Consider the following 19,509-nt stretch of genomic DNA (forward strand, 5'->3'; position numbering starts at 1 on the left):
GCTCAGGCATACCACGCCGAGTCCCACACCCACCGGCCACCCGCGGCACCCGTCAGGCCGCAGCCGTTGGCACCGCCACCCGCGGCCGCCGCCGCTCTCCCCAGCCCTGCCTCCCTCCCGCTGCAGGCTCTGCCCACCCTGCAGGGACAGCGGGGGAGGCCGGGCGGGAAGGGCCGAGTGAGTCCGGCAAGGCCGGTTACGGGCCGGTGCCGCGCAGAGCCGCCGCCGCCGCCCCCACAGCGCCCCCTGGGAAGGCGGGCAGCCGCGATCGACGAGCTCGGCTGCTCGACGGAGGGCCCTGCTCGGCGGTGCGGAGTGCGACTGTCTCTCCCGGAAGCGGGGCGGTTGTCGCCGTTGCTGCGGGAGGAGGTGGCGGCGGCGGCGGTGATGGCGGCGGCGGAGCAGCTCTACCCGCGGAGCTCCATCGAAGATGACTTCAACTATGGCAGCAACGTGGCCTCGGCCAGCGTCCATATCCGCATGGGTAGGGACTGGGGATGAGTAAGACTGCCACACACCCCCTCCCCCGAGTCTCTCCACCTCGCCCCCCCCCCCAGCCTTTGCGGAGAGGCCCCTGCTGCCTCCCCTTGCTGGGCGGTCAAAGGGGGTGTCGTACCCCAGTGCTCCCAACAAGTTCCTCTCTGTTAACCCCATCGCCTGTGGCGTTTAGCTGAATTCAGGTTCTCCGCAATATTTTAACCTTCTGGGTAAAGGCTGTGAGTGGGGAGCCAGGGCATTACTTAGTCCAGGTTAAGCATCAAGGGTAAGAGAAAGATCAGTGGCTGGCGAAAGATTTTATCATCTAAGTGTATAGGGGGTGGGCCTTTTTATCAAAGAGATTAAACGCATATAGATTCAGACTTGATTTTCCCCAGAGTGATGCATTTTGAAGCCCAAACATGATACGTGAGATGCATAAATGCTAAAATTGGTGCCCATAATTACAGTAGTTTAACCAGGAGACTGAGGGATTTGAATTTCTTCTGTGAAGTATTAAAATATTGTCTCTTCTGCTGAAGCGTTTGCATGCTCTAAGGTCACATTAGCAGCCATGAAATGTTGCTTTGCTGTTAATACGCAGGTCTCAAATGCATTGAATACTCTTGTAGAAGGTGTCTAATCAGTAATCCTTGCTGAAATAGTGTTAGTGGATACATCTTGGAATAAAAACAGCTGTGTGCTGTGAATTTTTTATTAGATATTTGTGATAAACAGGAGACTTCTTCCTATAAAAATACAGTTTTATCTTGTTTGGAAAATAAAGGATGCGATAGGAAATACGAAACAGGTATTGTCATTAGCAAAATTGCTGATGCACGTAATAATGTGGGGAGAAAGCTATGCCAGCTGGCAGGCTACTTCTAGGCTGGTTCAGTTTATTACAACAAAGTAGACGCCAGTCCCTCATGACTTACAAGTATATTTAATTTTACCTGCTGCAAGCAGGTAATTCAGCTTCTCACAGTATTTGCTCTTAAACTTGTTTAGGCTGTGCTATTAAAGATTGAATTGATTCTCCCTGTAAGTTTATTCTTCCTTTCAGAGCATTTTGCCTAATGCATTTGGTTTCCTTCCATTCAGAACAGAGAATATCTGTATGATAGATCTGTATGTGCTGAACCACTCTCCACTCTTCATAATTATAGAATTATGAAGCCTGTTAGCTTAATTCTGGGATTTTTTATTTTTTCTAGCGGTCTGTATCTGTAGATACCCATTCAGTACAATGCAAGTCGCAAATGACGATGAATGATATTTAACATGGCAGAAGGTCAATCACATAGATATTACTGTAAAAGTTTTTCCTTTTTAAACTTTTATGGCTGTTTCTGTCTTCCACAGAACTTCCAAGTTAATCTTTCTTCATTTAGGTCCATTAGATACCAGTAACTTGATGGAGAAGGTATATTGTTAGTAATTTCTTATTGAGATTAGGTGTATGTAGTTTTTAAAATAGTCTGAAGTAAATTCCTTGCAAATATTTTTTGTATTTCTTTTGCCATCATTGTTATTGTTTAAGTAATGATGTCCAGGAATAAATGTGATTTTGCTGGAATACTGTGTCAATTTTTTAAGGAAAAATGGCTTCTTACCACTTTACCCTGTGCTTTTTCACTGAATAAAAAGTTTCTAATGGTTCCTTATCAAATAGAAAACTTGTATCTGATTGACTGTTGAACTTTGTAAGTGTAACTCGAAAGTGATTTCATTTTTATTTTCCTTATTCTAGCTTTTCTACGGAAAGTCTACACCATTCTTTCCATTCAAGTTCTTTTGACCACAGTCACATCTGCTATTTTTCTGTACTCTACTGGAGTGCAGGCATTTGTTCATGAAAGGTAAATACTAAAATGAAACGGAGCTGTTCATCGTGTGTTAAGTATAGCTTACATAGTTTGTTGCTCTGGAACACTTCAGTATTCCTAATCGTTGTTATACCCTGTGTTTTGATTCTGTAAGAGAAAATTTGTAACCTGATTAGGAAATAACTTCTCTTGTCTGACATTTTTCTCCTTGGTTTATTATTAAAATTTAATTTTATTATTATCATTAAAGTTTATTTTAATCAATACGTTATTAATAGTGCTTATTTTAATATTTACACTATGAAAACCTATACATCAGTTGCAGAACATCTCAATAATTGACATTTCTTGTTTTATGGTCTAAGTATCTACTTTTAGGATCTGTTTGGAATGCTGTTGTTTATAGGTACCTGTTCCAAAAAGCTGAATCATGTCTTACTCCTCTCCCTCCCTCCCTCATCTTCTTTTGTTTTTTTACTGAAAAGTAGTCTGCTAAAATTCCTGTGGGCTTGCTTCTTTTCGCCTCTCAGATTTTCCTGAGAAAAAAACAAGTCTCAAAATCCAAACTGTGGTGAACGAGCAGGGGAAAAGAACAACCGGGGAAAGGAGGAGAGCACTGAGTCCCGTTTCTGTTTTCCCCCAAGTGCACTTGCAGACTTTGCTTTTACTTTCACTTTAAAGCCCAAATAAAAAAGGAGCATCAAACACTATATGAAAGTTTCTGTATAAGCTATAGTGTATACAACAGAGGTTGTAAAACTACAATTTTCTACTTAAATCTGATAATTTAAAATCGTCCTGCTCACTTAGAACTGTTGTGATTTTGTGTTTGATCTTGGTCCAGTTTTTGCTTGGAGGGCTGCTTGAATGTTTTAATTATAGTGATACTTACTGGTCAGTACTGATTTTCTTTGGTGCAGTTAGTGCCCATGTTTGTTGCATTCAGGTGCTTATAAAAAACAGTTCCCTGAATGTGGAGTTCTTAATAGGCAAAATATTGCATATACTTTAAAACTGTTAGTTCAGTACAGATGGATGTTCCTCTTCATATGGGTTCATCTCCAGGTGATGGATTCCTGGGCAGTGTTTAGCTTCAGTATGAAAAAATTGTTTTTACTTGTGACACACCTATTTGTAACTGATTATCTGTGGTGGTATGTTTTAGAGCAGTTTTACTGTAAAACTTGCTTTACATTTACTTTGGATATATGGAGCAGTATCTTTATCTAGGTGATCACTTAAAAACTTGGGTTTATGTAAACTGTTTTTTAGTCTTCCAGATATTTTATTTTCATTTTTATGACTTTTTTGTATGGAACTTTACAGGCCTGCCTTGCTTTTGATATCTGGGTTTGGATCTTTGGCTATAATCGTGGCACTGACCCTCTACAGACACCAGCATCCTGTTAATTTATACCTGCTTTTTGGATTTGTAAGTATTTATATAAATTCAATTTTAATAGTCCCTAGAATATCTTTCATTGTGATGAACTCCTTGAAGCAAACTAGTGGTGGGTAATTTGTTTTTCTTGTATACCTTGAAAGATACCCTATATACTTAGGAAGGTCTGAGTTATTTTTTGGAGATTCTGTCCACAGGTTGTTCCTAGATAGCCTCTACGTCAGGTTTCTTCCAGCATCTTTTTAGGATGAGTGTTAGAACTTGGAATCAGGTTGAGCAAGGTTTGGGTGTTCTGTGTGTGTGTGTATAAATATATCTATGTATCTGCTTTCATTGTTCTGGTGATGTCAGTGATTTTTCTGTGAAACCATTCAGTAGGAAAGGAGGAGGCATTTCTGTTACCTTATTTGTTTAATGGACAGCCTCCAGCAGAGACCCAAATGCAACCAGCCATATGTGTTTATTTCTTTAATTGTTGTCTTTTTGATGCTGAATTCTGAGCATGTTTCCAACACAGGCAGGTCAATTAGACCTGTCCTCAAATTTCAGTCTCCTGCCTGATGATGCAAATTTGTAGATATGGGCCAACTGTTGCTCTTGGATATTTTGGATTATGTAGCAAACGAGTCTTCTGAAAAGAAGTCACAGTAGCACAATTAGAATTTGATGCTTTAGGAGTTGCCTAAATTGTATTTGTGATATAACAGGAAGACACCTTTGCTGTGTAAGTAAATAGACTGTTTAAATGGTAACACAGTTATATGCTCCCTGACTTCTGAACTCTTGCAGGAGAGTAAAATGTTTAAAAACTTTCAAAAATGCACCTGTAACAAGGAGTGATGTAATAGTTTGGCCGAATGTGGTGTGGGAGTTTGTGGTATGACAGTTTAAGTATTACATTGTGTAGGAATAGACAGATTCAAATCTGTGTGTGATAAATTGGCTTAGACAGAATATGGGTTGAATGTTCTGTTATTTCTGACCTCTTGGTTCATGGCATAGAGATTTTTCTCATATTTTATTGTAATGAAACTTAATTTGAAATTATCTTTTAGAAAAACTCAGGGCCCATACTGGCCTTCAGCCCAGGCATCAATAATATGTTTGATTTTAAGTTAGCTGTTTCAAAACAAGGACGAGTGGGAAGAGGAAGTTGATGCAGACACTTAGCTGTCTAACAAGATATGAAGAGTGTATTAATTTTATAGCCTCTTGAATAGTTTGTAAGAAGTGTGATAAGAATACTGTGTGCTTTGAGTAGAAAACCTAAATGTCATTTTTCTATGCGGGCTGTCTGTCATTCGTTTTGAGTTTATATTGTATTCTTTTTATGTAACACAACAACTTCCAGCACCGTAAGACAGTATGATTGCCATTTTGTTGAAAACTAAACAGGTTTTCATATACAAAGATTTAACAGGAGAGCTAATGTAACGCATGCTGGGATTATGTAGCAGAATGGGACTTATTGCATGTGAAGTCTCCGTCTAAGTGTTTTGTGGTGGGTTTTTTTTATGCTTGTAATTTTTTGTTTTTACTTTTTGTAGACCCTACTGGAAGCACTGACAGTTGCCATTACAGGTAAATGGTAGCCATCCTATTGTCTGATTCCATAAAGAAATTGGAAAAGGAATCCAATATGTTGTACTAATTGCCATCTGAGGCTCCTAGATGTGACTAAAATGATAATAAATACCCTGTTTGAAAATTTTAATGACAGTGATATGAGTTTAGCAAAAAACAGGGAATCAGGGACGAAAACTGGATTCTGATCCAGAACTGAAACTGTACAAACCTGAAGTGAGAAATGAGTTGTGCCATCCATTCTTTCGGTACAGCTAGCAATGTTCTTTCCTATAAGGCAGCTCTCAGCAGAGCTGATCTGCAAGTGAAATATCCTCATCTTCCCCCTCAGTTTCCTCCAAGGGACTTTGAGTTTGGAGAGTTCTGTACTTCGTTGTCAGGGTTGAGATGGGGTGGTGTGCGCACAAGTCATGGCATCACCTTGCACTGTAGCTTCTAGCATAAGGTGAAACCTCTTCATTGTGGTTTATGTTCTCCTGAAAAAAAACATCATTTGCAGAAAGGGAAGATTAAGGAGGAAGAAGGGAAGAAAAAGGTTCCACTCATTTCTCTTATCTTTCCCCTCCTATCACCTAATCAAAATTTTATGAGCCTTTACAGAGGACTGATTTTTTTTTTTCCTTGTTTCAGTATCATGAAAAATTCAGATAGCTTTTTCCTTAAGATCTCACATATCTATGCTTAAAATACTTCTTATTTTCTTTTTTTGTTTGTTTTTTTATTGTGAGTTGGGAAGATATGTTATTTCCATTTAAGAAGCTACAGCTATAAGGTAACTGTCAAACTTCGCTAGCGCAAGGGTCCATGAGTCCTATGATCATGATTTTGAAGTGCAAAGACAAGTTCAGGCATAATTTACTTTTTTTGTTCACAGTTAAGATTTTTTTTTTCCTGTCTGTGAAAGTTTAAAATTCTGTTTCTTCAAAAGATAACTTAGCAAATACATAGTGTAGTGTTCTATAAATGACAGTTTACTTTTTCTGTTTATAGTGAGTTTCTATGATGTGTCCATCGTCTTGCAAGCCTTTATACTTACTACTGCTGTATTTCTTGGACTGACTGCATATACCTTGCAGTCAAAGAGAGACTTCAGCAAATTTGGAGCAGGGTATGTTGTCATATTGATCATTTTTTTAATCGTTTTTTTGTTAAGATAGTTTTTCCTTTTTTAAAGCGAGCTTTGCAGATATAATAAGAAATACAGGTCAATAGAACCTGTTGCAAGGGAATGGTGAGGGTGTTATTTATCTTAAATTATTAATTTTATGCAGTTCTGCTTTCTTGGTAAGAAATTCTTTTCTGTGATTATGATTCTTAAAACCATAGTATTACACTAGAAAACTAGTTTACCTGGATTTTTCACTGAGGCAGAAGGCAGCTGCTTCAAATATTTTTAAAAAAGTAAAGTTAGAACATGACTTTTGACAGCTTTATAAAACCGAATTTTACTGCTGATACCAATGAACAGTTGGCATCTAAGAATTATGGACATTTACTTACCAAACATATTGTGAAGAGGTTTTATAAGAAGAGAAAAGATTTTAAGTAAAATTTGAAAGAAAAGATACTGTTGCTCACAGTTTCTTTTTTTTTTTTCAGCCTCTTCGCTTGTTTGTGGATTTTAATCTTCTCAGGTTTCTTGAGGGTAAGATACCTTGTGTTCAAGGTTAAAAAAATATTCTTTAACATAAATCTTTTACTAACTTCTAGTATAACAAAAAGGTTTTGGACAGTCCAATATAGCTTAATGAAAGAAAATTCCTTACCAGATCCATTGCTGTTGTAGATCATGCTGGTGATCTTTTAACCATTCATTTCCAATTCAAATTTTTGTTGGATGCTGTTCTTGCTAATGTAAAAGTGGTACTTGCATTGATTGACAAAATTTGTCAATCAAGATCCACTACTTGACTGAGAGAATGGGAAGGAGATTTGGGTTTTAATTGTTTTTTTTTTTTTTCCTAATTTTTCTGCTGTTAATATTTGGGAGACCAGAATATTCGGGAGACCAGAGCTTCCTCTCTCTTAAGTGGAGGCACTTTTACTTAGTTCAAGAGATTGTGTGACTGGGGACTATATGAAATAAGAACATTGAAATGTCATTGTAATGTTGTATTTGCGTGTGCCTAACAGTAAAAAGACAGTGTGTATCCTTGTTTTAAGTGTGGCATATCATTATGCAGGGATTTTAATATTAAAAAGAAAATGAAATTTACAAAATTTTTGTTCATGTTTCGTTTGCCTCCAGTTGTTTTTCTATAGTGAGACAATAGAGTTGGTGTTTGCTGCTGCTGGAGCTCTTCTGTTCTGTGGATTTGTTATTTATGACACTCATTTGCTGATGCACAAATTATCCCCTGAAGAGTACATACTGGCTGCAATCAATCTCTACTTGGACATCATCAATCTGTTCTTACACCTGCTGCGTTTACTGGAGGCATTTAATAAAAAGTAGTCAAAAGCGGTGTGGTTTGACTATAGTGTATATAAAGTTAAGCATTTGAATGATCTGCAAACTGTGTAATTCTGTCTTCTAGAGACTGAATCTTTATTACTTTTTCATTCCATGAATATTGATCCCTCCTTGGGGAAAAAAAAGGCTTTTTTATGTAGCTAAAGTTCTTCTCTAGAATATATATTTTATGTAGTTAACATGCTGTCGTCATTTCAGTCACTTTTTTAATCATTTTGCACTTGACATAATTCACAATTAAAATGTCTGTCAACTTCTGATTGCTCCAGAGTAAGCCTTTCTCTGCTGTTCTGTAGGTGCTGGAAATGTTTCCTTTGGGATTTTAAGTGTGTGTACCACATAAGGGTAGCCTGAGTTTATGATTGTGCAATGTTTTACTAAGCTAAAATTTTTTTCTAGTTTTTGTTTGGTAAAATGGAATGCTGTCTCTAACAGATATTCTGTTCTTGTTAAGGGCTGTCAGATTATTATGTAAGCTGGGAGGGTGTTAAAACAATTAAAGGGAGTGTTCTTCATTTAAGTATTATTTATTGCCTGCCTTTCGGTGTTCTGAAAAATCATTTGGAGGTGGATTCTGGCATTTTAAGGACTTGTGTATATTAAGGTTAATTGTCTGTCAATAAAAGTTGGAAAACTTAGTCTGTTCTTGCAACTGAGACTGGAGAGCTTCAGGGCGCGGAGACTGAACGCTGCAAACCCTTGCTGGACAGGCAAGCGCTTGCTGACAGGGGAGAGGCGCCGCGACAGTGGCTGCTTTCCAAGCTGTTGAAATCCTGGAAGGGCAGGCAGGGTAAAAACAACGTCGAAAGGCTTTCTTACTTCATATTCAGTGTTGAAGTCGAAGTATTGTTACCACTTGCCTGTCCTGTCAGTGAGAGGTTAGCAAAAAGGCAACGCAGTACTTGGGAAACGCCCCGTGTCCTACCACAAGCGGTGACACCGTATGCTTTCCGTGCTGGAATGTGACTGAGGCTATTGAAGTACGACTGCGAGTTGTTTTGAGCGAGTGTGATGATTTCTCTCTTGTGTCTTAGGGTTTCATGAAGAAATGTGTGGTGGTAGCTAAGAATAAAACTCGGCTTTTTCCCTTGTGATGGAATACGTGTTTATTTTTCATCCATCCCCACCACCCTCTGCACTCGGTGGTGGTCGGACATAATTTCACACCTGCAGCACACGGCTGGTCCATGCCACAAGCACCAAGTCGGAAGGGGGCGGGGCGGGGCGGGGCGGGGCTCGGCTTCCTCCCGCCCCTGGCGGCCGGGAGCCGGAGCGGCCCCTGCGCGCTCGCTCGGAGAGTTACAGTAGAACTTGCCGTACCGCGGAAGGCTGGGGAAGCTCTGCGGGGGCGGGGCTTGACGCGTCAGCCTGCGCCGGCCTGCGCATGCGCGGACAGCGAGGGCAGCCTAGCGCGAGGGCGGACGGCGGGCCTCGTGCGTGGCTGGGGTGAGCGGGGGGAGGGGCGGCCCCCGTGTCCGCGCGCTGCCCGCCCGTTAGGGCCGTTGGGAGGGCGGCAGCGGAGCTAATGGCGCCCGCGCCGCCTTAACGGCTCCTCTGCCCTGCGCTTGCTTCGCCCTCACTGTTTCTCTCTTCCCTCCCCTCAGGACATGGCGAAGAGCCTGAGGAGCAAATGGAAGAGGAAGATGCGGGCGGAGAAGAGGAAGAAGAACGCGCCCAAGGAGCTGGACAGGCTGAAAAAAATCCTGGGAACCAACGCCGATGTCATCATGGAGGAGGTCAAGGAGGTGGCGACCGTCCTGCCCGCCAAGAAAGTCCTCGAGCAAGGGGGTGAGTTGGGCTCTCGCTGGGCGGCGCTGGAGTTACGGGGAGGGCCCCGCTGGCAAACCAGACCAGGCCCCGCGGGAGGCCGAGGTGCCCGCGCCGGGTGTCATGCGGGCCCTGGGTGGCCCCAGACCTGTCTTTCGGGTGCCCGGCTATCTTCTCCTCCCGTCCCCCTCTCCCCCCCGCCCCCGGTCACAGTCCTAGCGTTTTTTTCGCTATACCAGGTTTTTTTGTTGCAGTCACCTAGTTGCAGGGACGTCCTGCGGTATTATTTGTTGTTGTTCCTGTGACTTTCACTGTCGTGATCAGACTTACAATTATTCCAGGCCGAGAATAGTGAGTTGGAAAACCAAATCTTTATCTTTTAAAGCCAAAAGGTGCTGTTAAATCGTTGAATCTGGTCATCTCCCAACATTAGCTTCTGTATTGCATCCACTCACTTGTGGAACAAGCTTATTAACTTCTGATGTAAAGTATGTAATATCTTATAGCGAGACATCTCTTTGTGAAGACAGATGAGTGAGGATTCATCACTTAGCAGTTGTTCCAATCACAGCATTATATTTGCAGTTAAACTGGAGATAGCATATAATTTCCTTCCTAGTTTAAGGAGGACACTAAATATATGAAAGTTGGACCTAAATATAAAGTAATTTTACAGAGATTTATCAAGAACAGAGTGTGTTTTTTCTTTTCCTTTTTAAATGTACTGTCTCAAGGTAGAGGTAGTAGGGACCCTGTTTTTGTATGCTAATTAATGCTGCATTGCACATTATTTGCGGGAGTAGGTGGCATTAGGTGGGTACAGATAAAGCCGTCTTCCTCTCTATTCCTTGAATAGGATGTAATCTGTAACGGAAGTAGCCCAGGAAGTGGAAACAAAGGTTTTAAATAGCTACATATTGGACAGGAGTCAGAAAGACACCTTCTCTTTCCAAAACTGCAGTCTAAACTAAATCATAGTCCTTTTTTCTTCTCCAATTTATGCTACTTAAGCTGTTATGATATTGCTGATGTAAGCTTTTTATGTGGCATGCAGAAGTCTCTTGGGACACCACATTGGGGATACAGAATAATGCTAGTAATCACTGTCAGTCACGCAGCCAGTTTTGTCAGTGTTTCAGAAATTAGGAAAGACAGGGAGGTGTTGTGAGGTTGAATAGCAGAGCCTGTAAACTATATTGAAAATGGAATGCTATATAAAAATACTTGCCCAATTAAGGGTAACTTGGAGTGTAATTTGTACTTTTATCCATGTAATTTTATCCATGGTTCTGATTTGTCCCATAAACCAGATGTAAAAGTTGTTTTTCATGAGATTCTTAGGATTGAATTTCCAAAATGTTTTGGGACATTGTCAGCCTTCTGATGCTGAAGCCAGAGGAAACATCGTTGTCTTAAACCTAGCTTCTGAAGCAAATGCCTGGCTATCTGTTATTCCTGCACCCCCTTCCAACTCTGCTGGCAACTTTTCTACAAGTGGCCAATTTCACTCAGCGTTTGCAGAGAGATAGCAGCCTCAGAAATACCAAAGTGTATATATATATTTCACAAAACAACTGCAAGCTTTGTGCAAATAATGGTGTCTTCTTTGAGAGGACTCTTCAGCACTGTTTGTGGACACAAGGGAGTTCACATTGCAAAATGTTACAAGGGACTGAAGTAGCTGAAGGCTTCATGCAGAATATGCGCTTTCCATAGATAGGTGAATAATTTTCCAGCCTAAGAAGGTATGTGTTAGGGGTATTTTCCTGTGGTACTTTAAGGTATTTTTCACAGCACACTATGAAATTTTTTTTTTTTGTTCCAGTTTTTGTTGTTAGGGAAAAAAAAAAGGAAGGTCTGGCTAGCCTTTCATCAAAAATGGTTTTGTAGCTGTTTTTAAAACTTTGTGGGCATGCATGTTATTTTTCAAAGTAATCATATCCATTGAGTCTGCTTTGATTTCCTACTTTTATAGCTTTTTTTTTCTTGGTCTTTTTGTCTTTAACCCCTTTGATAGGTTTTCTTTATGTCCTTGGATCACTTCTGTTCAGTAGGTTTCTTCCTGTTACTGATTCCTACAGCATCGCTGAGATTGCAAAGTGTGATGAAAATGTTGTGCTATGTGAACAACTGGTATTTTTTGTCCAGGAGTATTTCTTCATTTAGCTAACGTTGCAGCTGACATTTATTGTGGATGTGGTTTTTTGCAGCAAAATACGTGTAACAGATTAACCTCAATAGGACAGGAATCAGAGAAGCAGCTTATGTAGGATTGGTTTTCTTGGGGTGTTGGTTTTTTTGTGTTGTGTTGTTGAAGGCCATCTCTCCTTCTATGACATTTGGAAACCAACGCTGTTAAGAAGGCGTCATGTTGTGTTTCTCTGATGTCTCAGGAGGATTCTGGAGCTGGGACTTTTTTTGCTGCCTGTCCCATGCTGGATCAGCCTTTGGTTGTGCCAGCAGGCAGTAGGCCTCTGCTGATTCTCTGCTGACTGCAAGTATTTGTATCCCAACTTCAGGGTTCCCTAAGCACATCTCTGTGGTGCAGATCCCTGTAGACTATCAGCATGCTTCAACTATTGAAGCAGCATGTTGGCCTTTTCCTCATGAACTTTGTCGCCCAACATCAGACAGGCACAACAGAAAAAAGTCTTTTTTCCTGTCTGTAAAAGCTCGTGATAAAGCTTTTAGAGTTGCACGCGGAGGGTTTGGAAACAAGGTTGAAATTAAATAGTAGGGTGCAGTTCAAATCTATACTTAACAAGGTGTTCCCCTTGTAGTGTTGTTGTCTCACCGAGACGTGACGTTCATGTGGTGTTAGCTAGCTGGGGACACCGTTCTTGGCGTGACCATGTCACAGGCAGTCTTCCTGATCCTAGAGATTAATCCTCTATTTCTGCCTCTAAATATATTAGACTTTACCTCGTGCTCACTTTTTGAGGCAAGCGTAGCATCACTGGCTCATGCTCAGTACCGTCATTGTATTTCAGCTTTTCTCTTTATTATTCTTTTTACCTGTCTTCATCTTCCACTCAATTTAATTTTTTAGAACAGATCTTAAACATTACATCATAAAAGGTGTTTAATTGTGCATATGTTTCAGTAAGCCTATGGCTTCCTGTATGGTTGCAGCACTTGATGGAGACCACACACAATGTTTTTAGACACAGTATTGGAACAGATGGCAGACTAAAGAATAAGGTGCTTTGCCCAGACATGGGCCTTTAGGGAAAATTCTGCATATTTACTATCAGCTGTCGAAGTTCCTGGGTTGTAGTTGTATTGGTTTGGAAAGCGCTTTCAGTGTATAAAGCCTTCAGCTCTCTACACACACATGCTTTTGTGTGTAGGGATATTTTTGTATCATTTTTGTGAATCTGGTAATAAAATAGCTTCTATGAGGCGGATTCATGTATTTTACTCACTATAAATACCTTTCTTTTTCAGATGACTGCAAAATGGATGTAGATAATAAACGAAACAAAAAAACTCTTCTAGACCAGCATGGACAGTACCCAATATGGATGAATTCCAGGCAGAGAAAGAAGCTGAAGGCACAGCGTGTTAAAGGGAAAAAAAAACCAAAATTGGCCAAAGGCCTAGTCTGGTAAAAGCAGAGTTTTGTAAGATCATGAATATTTTACTCACAAAATAAATATCCCCAATAAGTACATGATATTTTTGTACTTGGCCAACGAGTATAATTTATTGTGTTGCATGAACCTTTGAAGAGACAGACAGGCCAGCAAATGATGAAAGTAATATCAACTTGGTGTCTGCCGAACTTAAAAAAAAATACAAAAAGCAAGCTGAGTGCCTTTGAATAGACTAAGTGTCTGTGGTTATCTGTTTTCTTGAAGGAGGAGGGTCTTCATCTTTTATATTGTGCGCGCTGAAAATGCTAAAAGAAATCCTAAAAATAATGCAACTGTAAATGTTTTTTGTACTGTGGTCTTTGTCAATGTAACTTGTCTTTTAGTAAATATAACCAAAGGATTCTGTAAACTCACCATATCCTTTAAATTATTCTGTAAAATTACTTTTGTTACGCCAATTTGTGTTGCTTTTAACATCTGGTAATTAGCAAAAACGGGCTTTTAACATGTAACTTAAAAGAGATTATACACTGAAATCAACACCAAGGCTTCTGTAAGTAAAAAAGTGTCAGTCTGACTTTAATTCTCAAAGAGAAAGTTGTTGGAACAAAGAGGTATTTCACTGCTCTCTGTAACTGAAATATTGTAGGAACTAAATAACTGAAAGTAAAACTGATTCTAATATGAGAGATGCAAATGCACAGATTGGAAATAAAAGTTTTATTTAAGACATTTTCCAAGTTTTAGTGAAGTAAATGAGAATTCACTTTTCCATATGTATTTTCAGTAGCCTTTTATTCCTCTTAAAAAGGTATTCATCTATCATGCTTTACAATGTGGGCATAGGATAAAATATGGCATGATTGCGTAACAGCTGCCATTTATATGTGATTAGCTACAGTTGGTTGCGTATTACTCGGCAATAACATGTGATGACAGATGAAAGAATTAGTTGCCCTGAAAGCTTGTGGTTTTAAAATGTCTCTTATTTCAAGGATGGAAATAATTACAGTACCGGTCCTGCAGTATGTTGCCTGTTGAAGTACCATTCATCGATACAGAGTATAACCTTTGTCCAGCTTCATCCAGGATGGGATCCACGTTCTGTAATTGCCCACAGATTGTGATATGTGTCTGTTGTGATAAATCCTATTTCCTATGGCCACTTTATTCTTCTAAAAGTAATTACGCTAGCTTAAATTGTGCTAAAATCCACTAAGAAGAACTCAACCTGATAGAAAATTCAGTTTTTCTGGAAAAATACATGGGTTTTTTATTATTACTATTGTTAAGGGGAAAGTATTCTGTTGCTCAGGTGAAGAACTACAAAGGTGGTGGAGGAAATACCAATGCATCTTCTGTTTTCACATACATTGACAGTTAATGAGACTTGGTAAGATGTATAGATCAAAGTTTACCAAATTATATGCCATTAATAACTTCGTACTTTAAAAATAATACCATTAAGTTGATGATAACCCCGCTAAAAAACAGATGCTTCTCTTAATTCATTTTTTTTTATTAGATAAATGGGTCTAGATTTCAGTATCAAATGTTAGTATTTAGATTAGTACTACTTTAAAATTGATTAACATGGAGGAAAGTGTTCTTTAGGATTCATAATTATGTTTATCCAGAAATGGAATGAACAGTCAGTTTGTATTTCTTTACTGTTTTAATGACGTAGGCTGTATTTTGCTTAATGTGTGCTTTGGGGAGTGGTGGAGGGGAGCTTCTTGGTTTTAAGTGCTAACAATTTGGTGTTTTTCTGTAGAGTAAGCATGGTGCTATTTTTTACATGCTTATTTGTAAATCAGATTACTTTCAAGCAGCTGCTGCTGGGAAAGCAGACTGCTTTTCCTGAGTGGAGATAATCATACTGGCAACGTACTGCCATTTAAATGTACGGCTTCAGAGTCAGTTTATTTTCATTCTTTCGGTGCGCAGCCATACTCTGTCTCATCTTAATCAAGGCTGCCACCGCTGTACTTGTCTTACCCTCTCCTCTCTCTGGAGTTGTTCCAGTTCTGCCTCTACTCCTTCCTCTATGAGAGAAAATGATCTGCACAACTGAGTACTCTTTTCTTATTTCTGCTTTTATGACCTAGCCCTGAGCTTTGTTGCACAAATTTATTAGTCTGCTGCTTTTGTGACCAGATTAAGGATTTGACTCTCAAATGAGGGATGGCAGACGCTGCACTGATCTTTTATTTAGCAGTTGCTTCCTACCAGCTGAAACAATACTGGCTGTGTGAGGTATTTCCTTCATGGTGTCCAGGATAAAGCAGGAACCTGGCTAAATGTGCAGCACGGATGTAACCTCAGAGGTAGAGTCACAGATGCAGCAGGAAAATTTTACCTTTTAGGGTTTGAGCATATACTATATATGGATATTGTAATTTTGTATTTGGAATTTGCTTTAGATCTGCTTTGAGCAGCTCTATTTTTTGAAAGTGAATACCAAATTTTTAGTTGTCATTGAATATTTGATTTATATTGCTGAATCTGAAACACATTCTGTTTGATCAGTTAATGAAAAAATAATTTGTGTTTCTTTAAAATAGAAAATGAATTTAAACTTATTAGGTTTTGGAAAAGTCCTTAGAGGGATTTTTGAAGTAGTAAGCCATCTGCCTCTAAACAGTGTTTTAATTGTATCATAAGTTGTTGATCTTTATCTAAAAAAAATTTTTAGGTTGTGATTGACAGAGAAAAGGTTGCAGTTGATTAAACAAACTGGTGGAAGTCTGAAAGTGTGTAACTGAAATGGCATTGTCAGAGTTGGGTTTTTTAAATTGTGTAACTGCTATTATGAAACTGCTTTGTTGAAACTTCCTACCGCTTAACTCTGCCACCTACCTGCAGAGTGCTGTGGTGGCTGTATTTCACGCACCTACGAAAGGTAGGGGAAATAATGTAGGCATTTTTGAACTACAAGCATAAATGCCAGAACTGAAAGAATTCAATACTGTCATTTTATTGAAATGTTTATGTGTATAAAATGTGTGTGTGTGTATACAGTATAAAAACTACATTAGCAAATTGCTGAATGTCCTACAGATTGTTGGCAGTTTCCTGAGAAGGTGACAATGTCTGCCCTTTTTGACACGGTATGCAGGACTTGGTTTTAAGGTGAATTGTTTCAGATGCCTAAAATAACTGGTGGTGGTGGTGCAGTTCCTGGGCTTTTCTGGTAACTCGTTCTTGCGCTGGGACACCTTCTTTTCTGCATTGTGTAGTCAAGTGGGTTGGGGAACTAATCTAGCTGGGATACACTGAAAATATTCCTATTTTCCCCCCATTTTTTTTCAGCTGGATCTGTTTACAGCCTTACTGTACAAGAAGCGGCGTCAGTAGGAGGCAATCCAAGACTGGGAACACGCGGCTGGTGAAGGCAGGGCCGTGTGAGAGTCCTGTTGCTTAAGCACTGATCTCATGTGCCGCCTTTTCTCCTGTGGCACCAGTGGCTCTTAATGCAGCCACCACGCAGTGCAGCGTTTTGAAGATGGGGAGAGGTTCTGGAGATGGGGTCAAGCAAATGCATTGAATAGTGGTTTTGAAAGTGTTATTCAATGGAGGGTATAGTATTAGAATAATTGAGGTCGGTGTTCTTTCTTACAGTCCCCATTATGTTTTGCTGTAACGCTCAGAAAACATAGGCTCCACTGGTGCATATAGTCAGCTGGAAGCTTTTACAGATTCTTTCCGTTTGCTTTATCTTTGGCTTTACCTGCAGCTGACGCTGTGGTTATGGAGTAGTCTAAATCTGGTTTGGGGATGTCTAGTACTGGAGGAAGAATGTAATGGCCACATGATGCAAAGTGCTCCTCTGATACATGGTCACAACTTTTTTTTTTTAAAACCAAAAGCAGCCCTCTGTCTATACAAAGGCTTTATACTGTGTGTCTGTTTCTACTATGCTACCTTTTCCTCCTGCAGCCTAAAGAGTCGCATGGGTTCTAGTGAATTTGATGGAAGCTGGATGTCTGATCTGTATCAGATTTGTAGTGTGAACTTGTCTGGTATTAGAGATGATAGCACTACAGCCTTAGCATTGCAGAAATCTGAGAGGTGCAAAGCAATCTATTCCTCTGGGTGGCATGGTCTTAATTGAGTTATGGCGGTTGTGGGGATGATTAGAGTCTGAAGCAATGAATTGCTCTCTTCAGGCCAGGGTTTCGCCATCAATTTTAACTTATCGAAGGGTGAGGTTTCAGGGGAGGTCTGAGCCATCTAAAAGCTCACTGCTGCAGGAAGAGGCTCGTCTTTTCAACTTTTCCCCTTCCCTTCTCCAGCTGCGCTGCCCAGTTCATGATTTCCTACTTCAGGAGAAATAGACATTGGGATTTTTTTTTTTTCCCCCTGAGCTAAGAGAGAGAACTGACAACTTTCTTCCGCTTAATAAACACTGCAGAGTTGTGACAAGCCCCCCGTTCCCACTGTCCTTTTATTCTTCCTACACTACTCCAGTGTTCTGATTTCAACTCTCCCTTATCAATAGCAACAGTATTCAAAGGAAAAGAAGGCAGAATGGGAAGAGGATGATTTTTGCGCTGCTGCCTCTCCTTCTTCCCAATCACTTTACCATCACTCTCGCAGGTCTCTAATTTTTCTGATGCACGTATATCGATATAAAAGGTCTGAAATGTTAGAAACAGTACATGGTATGGCAACAGAGGATTGTGTATCAAGGGTCCTACACGAGGTAGCATGAGGACTGCTTTATGAAAGGCTTGTATACTGAGAGCAAACAATCAGTGACTTGTTTTCCTCTGATTTCAATCTAGTCAACTAGTCAGGAGACTATGAAGGTTATGAGTTATATTCTGGTTTGGTAAACTATTATTTAGCATCTTTTCTCTCAAATTGCAGTTAATTTTCTTGCAAGGCTTCTAAAGTCTGGATGTAGATTTTATAGCATTTTTAAACTTTTGCCTTTAACCAGAAATGGGGTTTGTGGACAGTATTTCAGAAAACAAAGGCACGTTTGTTGTCTCAGTACTGCTCATCCCACTCAGTCCAGCTGATCCATTCATACCTGTCGCTATTGTGTGAAAAATGTATAATGTCTCTTTTTTTGAAAGCTGACAAATTCATAATGTATAGGTGCAACAGCTATTCCATGCTACAGCTTGCTACCTTGAGTCTTCAAATTACTTTGACAACAGAAATTCTGTAAATTTGGCTTTGATGGATTGTAACATCTGTGCACGAAACAAGAACTTTTTAAATCTATTGATTGCGCTTCCTGGCCTGGCGCTATAAGCCTTACAGTTAATTTCTGTCCATCTTGCTTCTGCAAAATGTGACAGAACTCAGTGCAGAGCGGATCAGAGCCGCAGTTTGTCTCGCAAGTGAATACAAAAGACTTCCATGAAGGATTAGAGGGAGGGCTGTGTGTGTCAACAGCTTCTTGCTCATAGAGTCTCAGGTTTAGATCATCATCACTACTGCTGCTGAATATCCTCACCCCAAATGCAAAATCCAAGTTAGTTCACTTTATATAAAGAAGTGTGGCTAGCAGGTCGAGGGAGGTGATTCTCCTCTTCTACTCCACTCTCATGAGACCCCACCTGGAGTACTGCATTCAGCTCTGGGGCCCCCAGCTAAGAAAGACATGGACCTGCTTGAGCAGGTCCAGAGGAGGGCCACAAAGATGATCAGGGGGCTGGAGCACCTCCCCTATGGAGACAGGCTGAGAGAGTTGGGGTTGTTCAGCCTGGAGAAGAGAAGGCTCCGGGGAGACCTTATTGCGGCCTTCCAGTACTTGAAGGGGGCCTACAGGAAAGATGGAGGGACTCTTCATCAGGGAGTGCAATGATCGGACAAGAGGTAACGGTTTTAAACTGAAGGAGGGTAGGTTTAGATTAGATATTAGGAAGAAGTTCTTTACTGTGAGGGTGGTGAGGCACTGGAACAGGTTGCCCAGAGAAGTGGTGGATGCTCCCTCCCTGGCAGTGTTCAAGGCCAGGTTGGATGGGGATTTGAGCAACCTGGTCTAGTGGAAGGTATCCCTGCCCATGGCAGGGGGATTGGAACTAGGTGACCTTTAAGGTCCCTTCCAACCCAAACCATTCTGTGATTCTATGATATGTGCAAAAAGATATTTAAAACTAAATTGCATGTGAGAAATAATTATGAAAGATATGACATACTGCTTTTTCTAAACTTCTTGCACCCCCCTGGAAGGGTGGTATTGTCAGAGGATGCAAAGAAAGAACCTGGAGACCCAAGTGCACCAAGTTATGTGGGAAGCTGATGGTGGAGCTGCAGACTGACCCATCTGAACCCCAGCATGGTGCCCTCAGACACTTATTATTTTTTCTCTCCTAAATGTTCTTAAGGCTGTCTGAGTTCTTGTGAAAATGACGCAAGGTTAGC

General features: G+C 40.4%; 2 protein-coding genes across 2 annotated transcripts; both read left to right on the plus strand.

Annotated features, from left to right (window-relative positions):
• Positions 1–377: 377 nt before the first annotated feature.
• On the plus strand, positions 378–8,857 carry TMBIM4 (transmembrane BAX inhibitor motif containing 4). Its single transcript, XM_050898924.1, has 7 exons — positions 378–484; positions 2,231–2,339; positions 3,633–3,738; positions 5,256–5,289; positions 6,283–6,400; positions 6,892–6,937; positions 7,541–8,857. The coding sequence occupies exons 1-7, from the start codon at positions 388–390 to the stop codon at positions 7,745–7,747; spliced, it is 717 nt and encodes a 238-aa protein (XP_050754881.1). The 5' UTR covers positions 378–387; the 3' UTR covers positions 7,748–8,857.
• A 303-nt stretch (positions 8,858–9,160) lies between these two features.
• On the plus strand, positions 9,161–13,860 carry LLPH (LLP homolog, long-term synaptic facilitation factor). Its single transcript, XM_050906124.1, has 3 exons — positions 9,161–9,211; positions 9,370–9,553; positions 12,980–13,860. Exons 2-3 carry the CDS (start codon positions 9,373–9,375, stop codon positions 13,141–13,143), a joined length of 345 nt encoding a protein of 114 aa, XP_050762081.1. The 5' UTR covers positions 9,161–9,211; positions 9,370–9,372; the 3' UTR covers positions 13,144–13,860.
• Positions 13,861–19,509: the final 5,649 nt, after the last annotated feature.

Source organism: Gymnogyps californianus, chromosome 1 (genome assembly GCF_018139145.2).
Source record: "Gymnogyps californianus isolate 813 chromosome 1, ASM1813914v2, whole genome shotgun sequence".
Classification (NCBI taxonomy): Eukaryota; Metazoa; Chordata; class Aves; order Accipitriformes; family Cathartidae; genus Gymnogyps; species Gymnogyps californianus.

What these genes read in the sequence shown, in the direction of transcription:
- LLPH (XM_050906124.1), top strand. Translation starts at nt 9,373, where the DNA reads ATGGCGAAGAGCCTGAGGAGCAAATGGAAGAGGAAGATGCGGGCGGAG. An exon ending in GAAAGTCCTCGAGCAAGGGG is followed by an intron (nt 9,554 to 12,979) that starts GTGAGTTGGGCT and finishes TTTCTTTTTCAG; the next exon opens with ATGACTGCAAAATGGATGTA.
- TMBIM4 (XM_050898924.1), top strand. Translation starts at nt 388, where the DNA reads ATGGCGGCGGCGGAGCAGCTCTACCCGCGGAGCTCCATCGAAGATGAC. An exon ending in TATACCTGCTTTTTGGATTT is followed by an intron (nt 3,739 to 5,255) that starts GTAAGTATTTAT and finishes TACTTTTTGTAG; the next exon opens with ACCCTACTGGAAGCACTGAC. An exon ending in TTCAGCAAATTTGGAGCAGG is followed by an intron (nt 6,401 to 6,891) that starts GTATGTTGTCAT and finishes TTTTTTTTTCAG; the next exon opens with CCTCTTCGCTTGTTTGTGGA.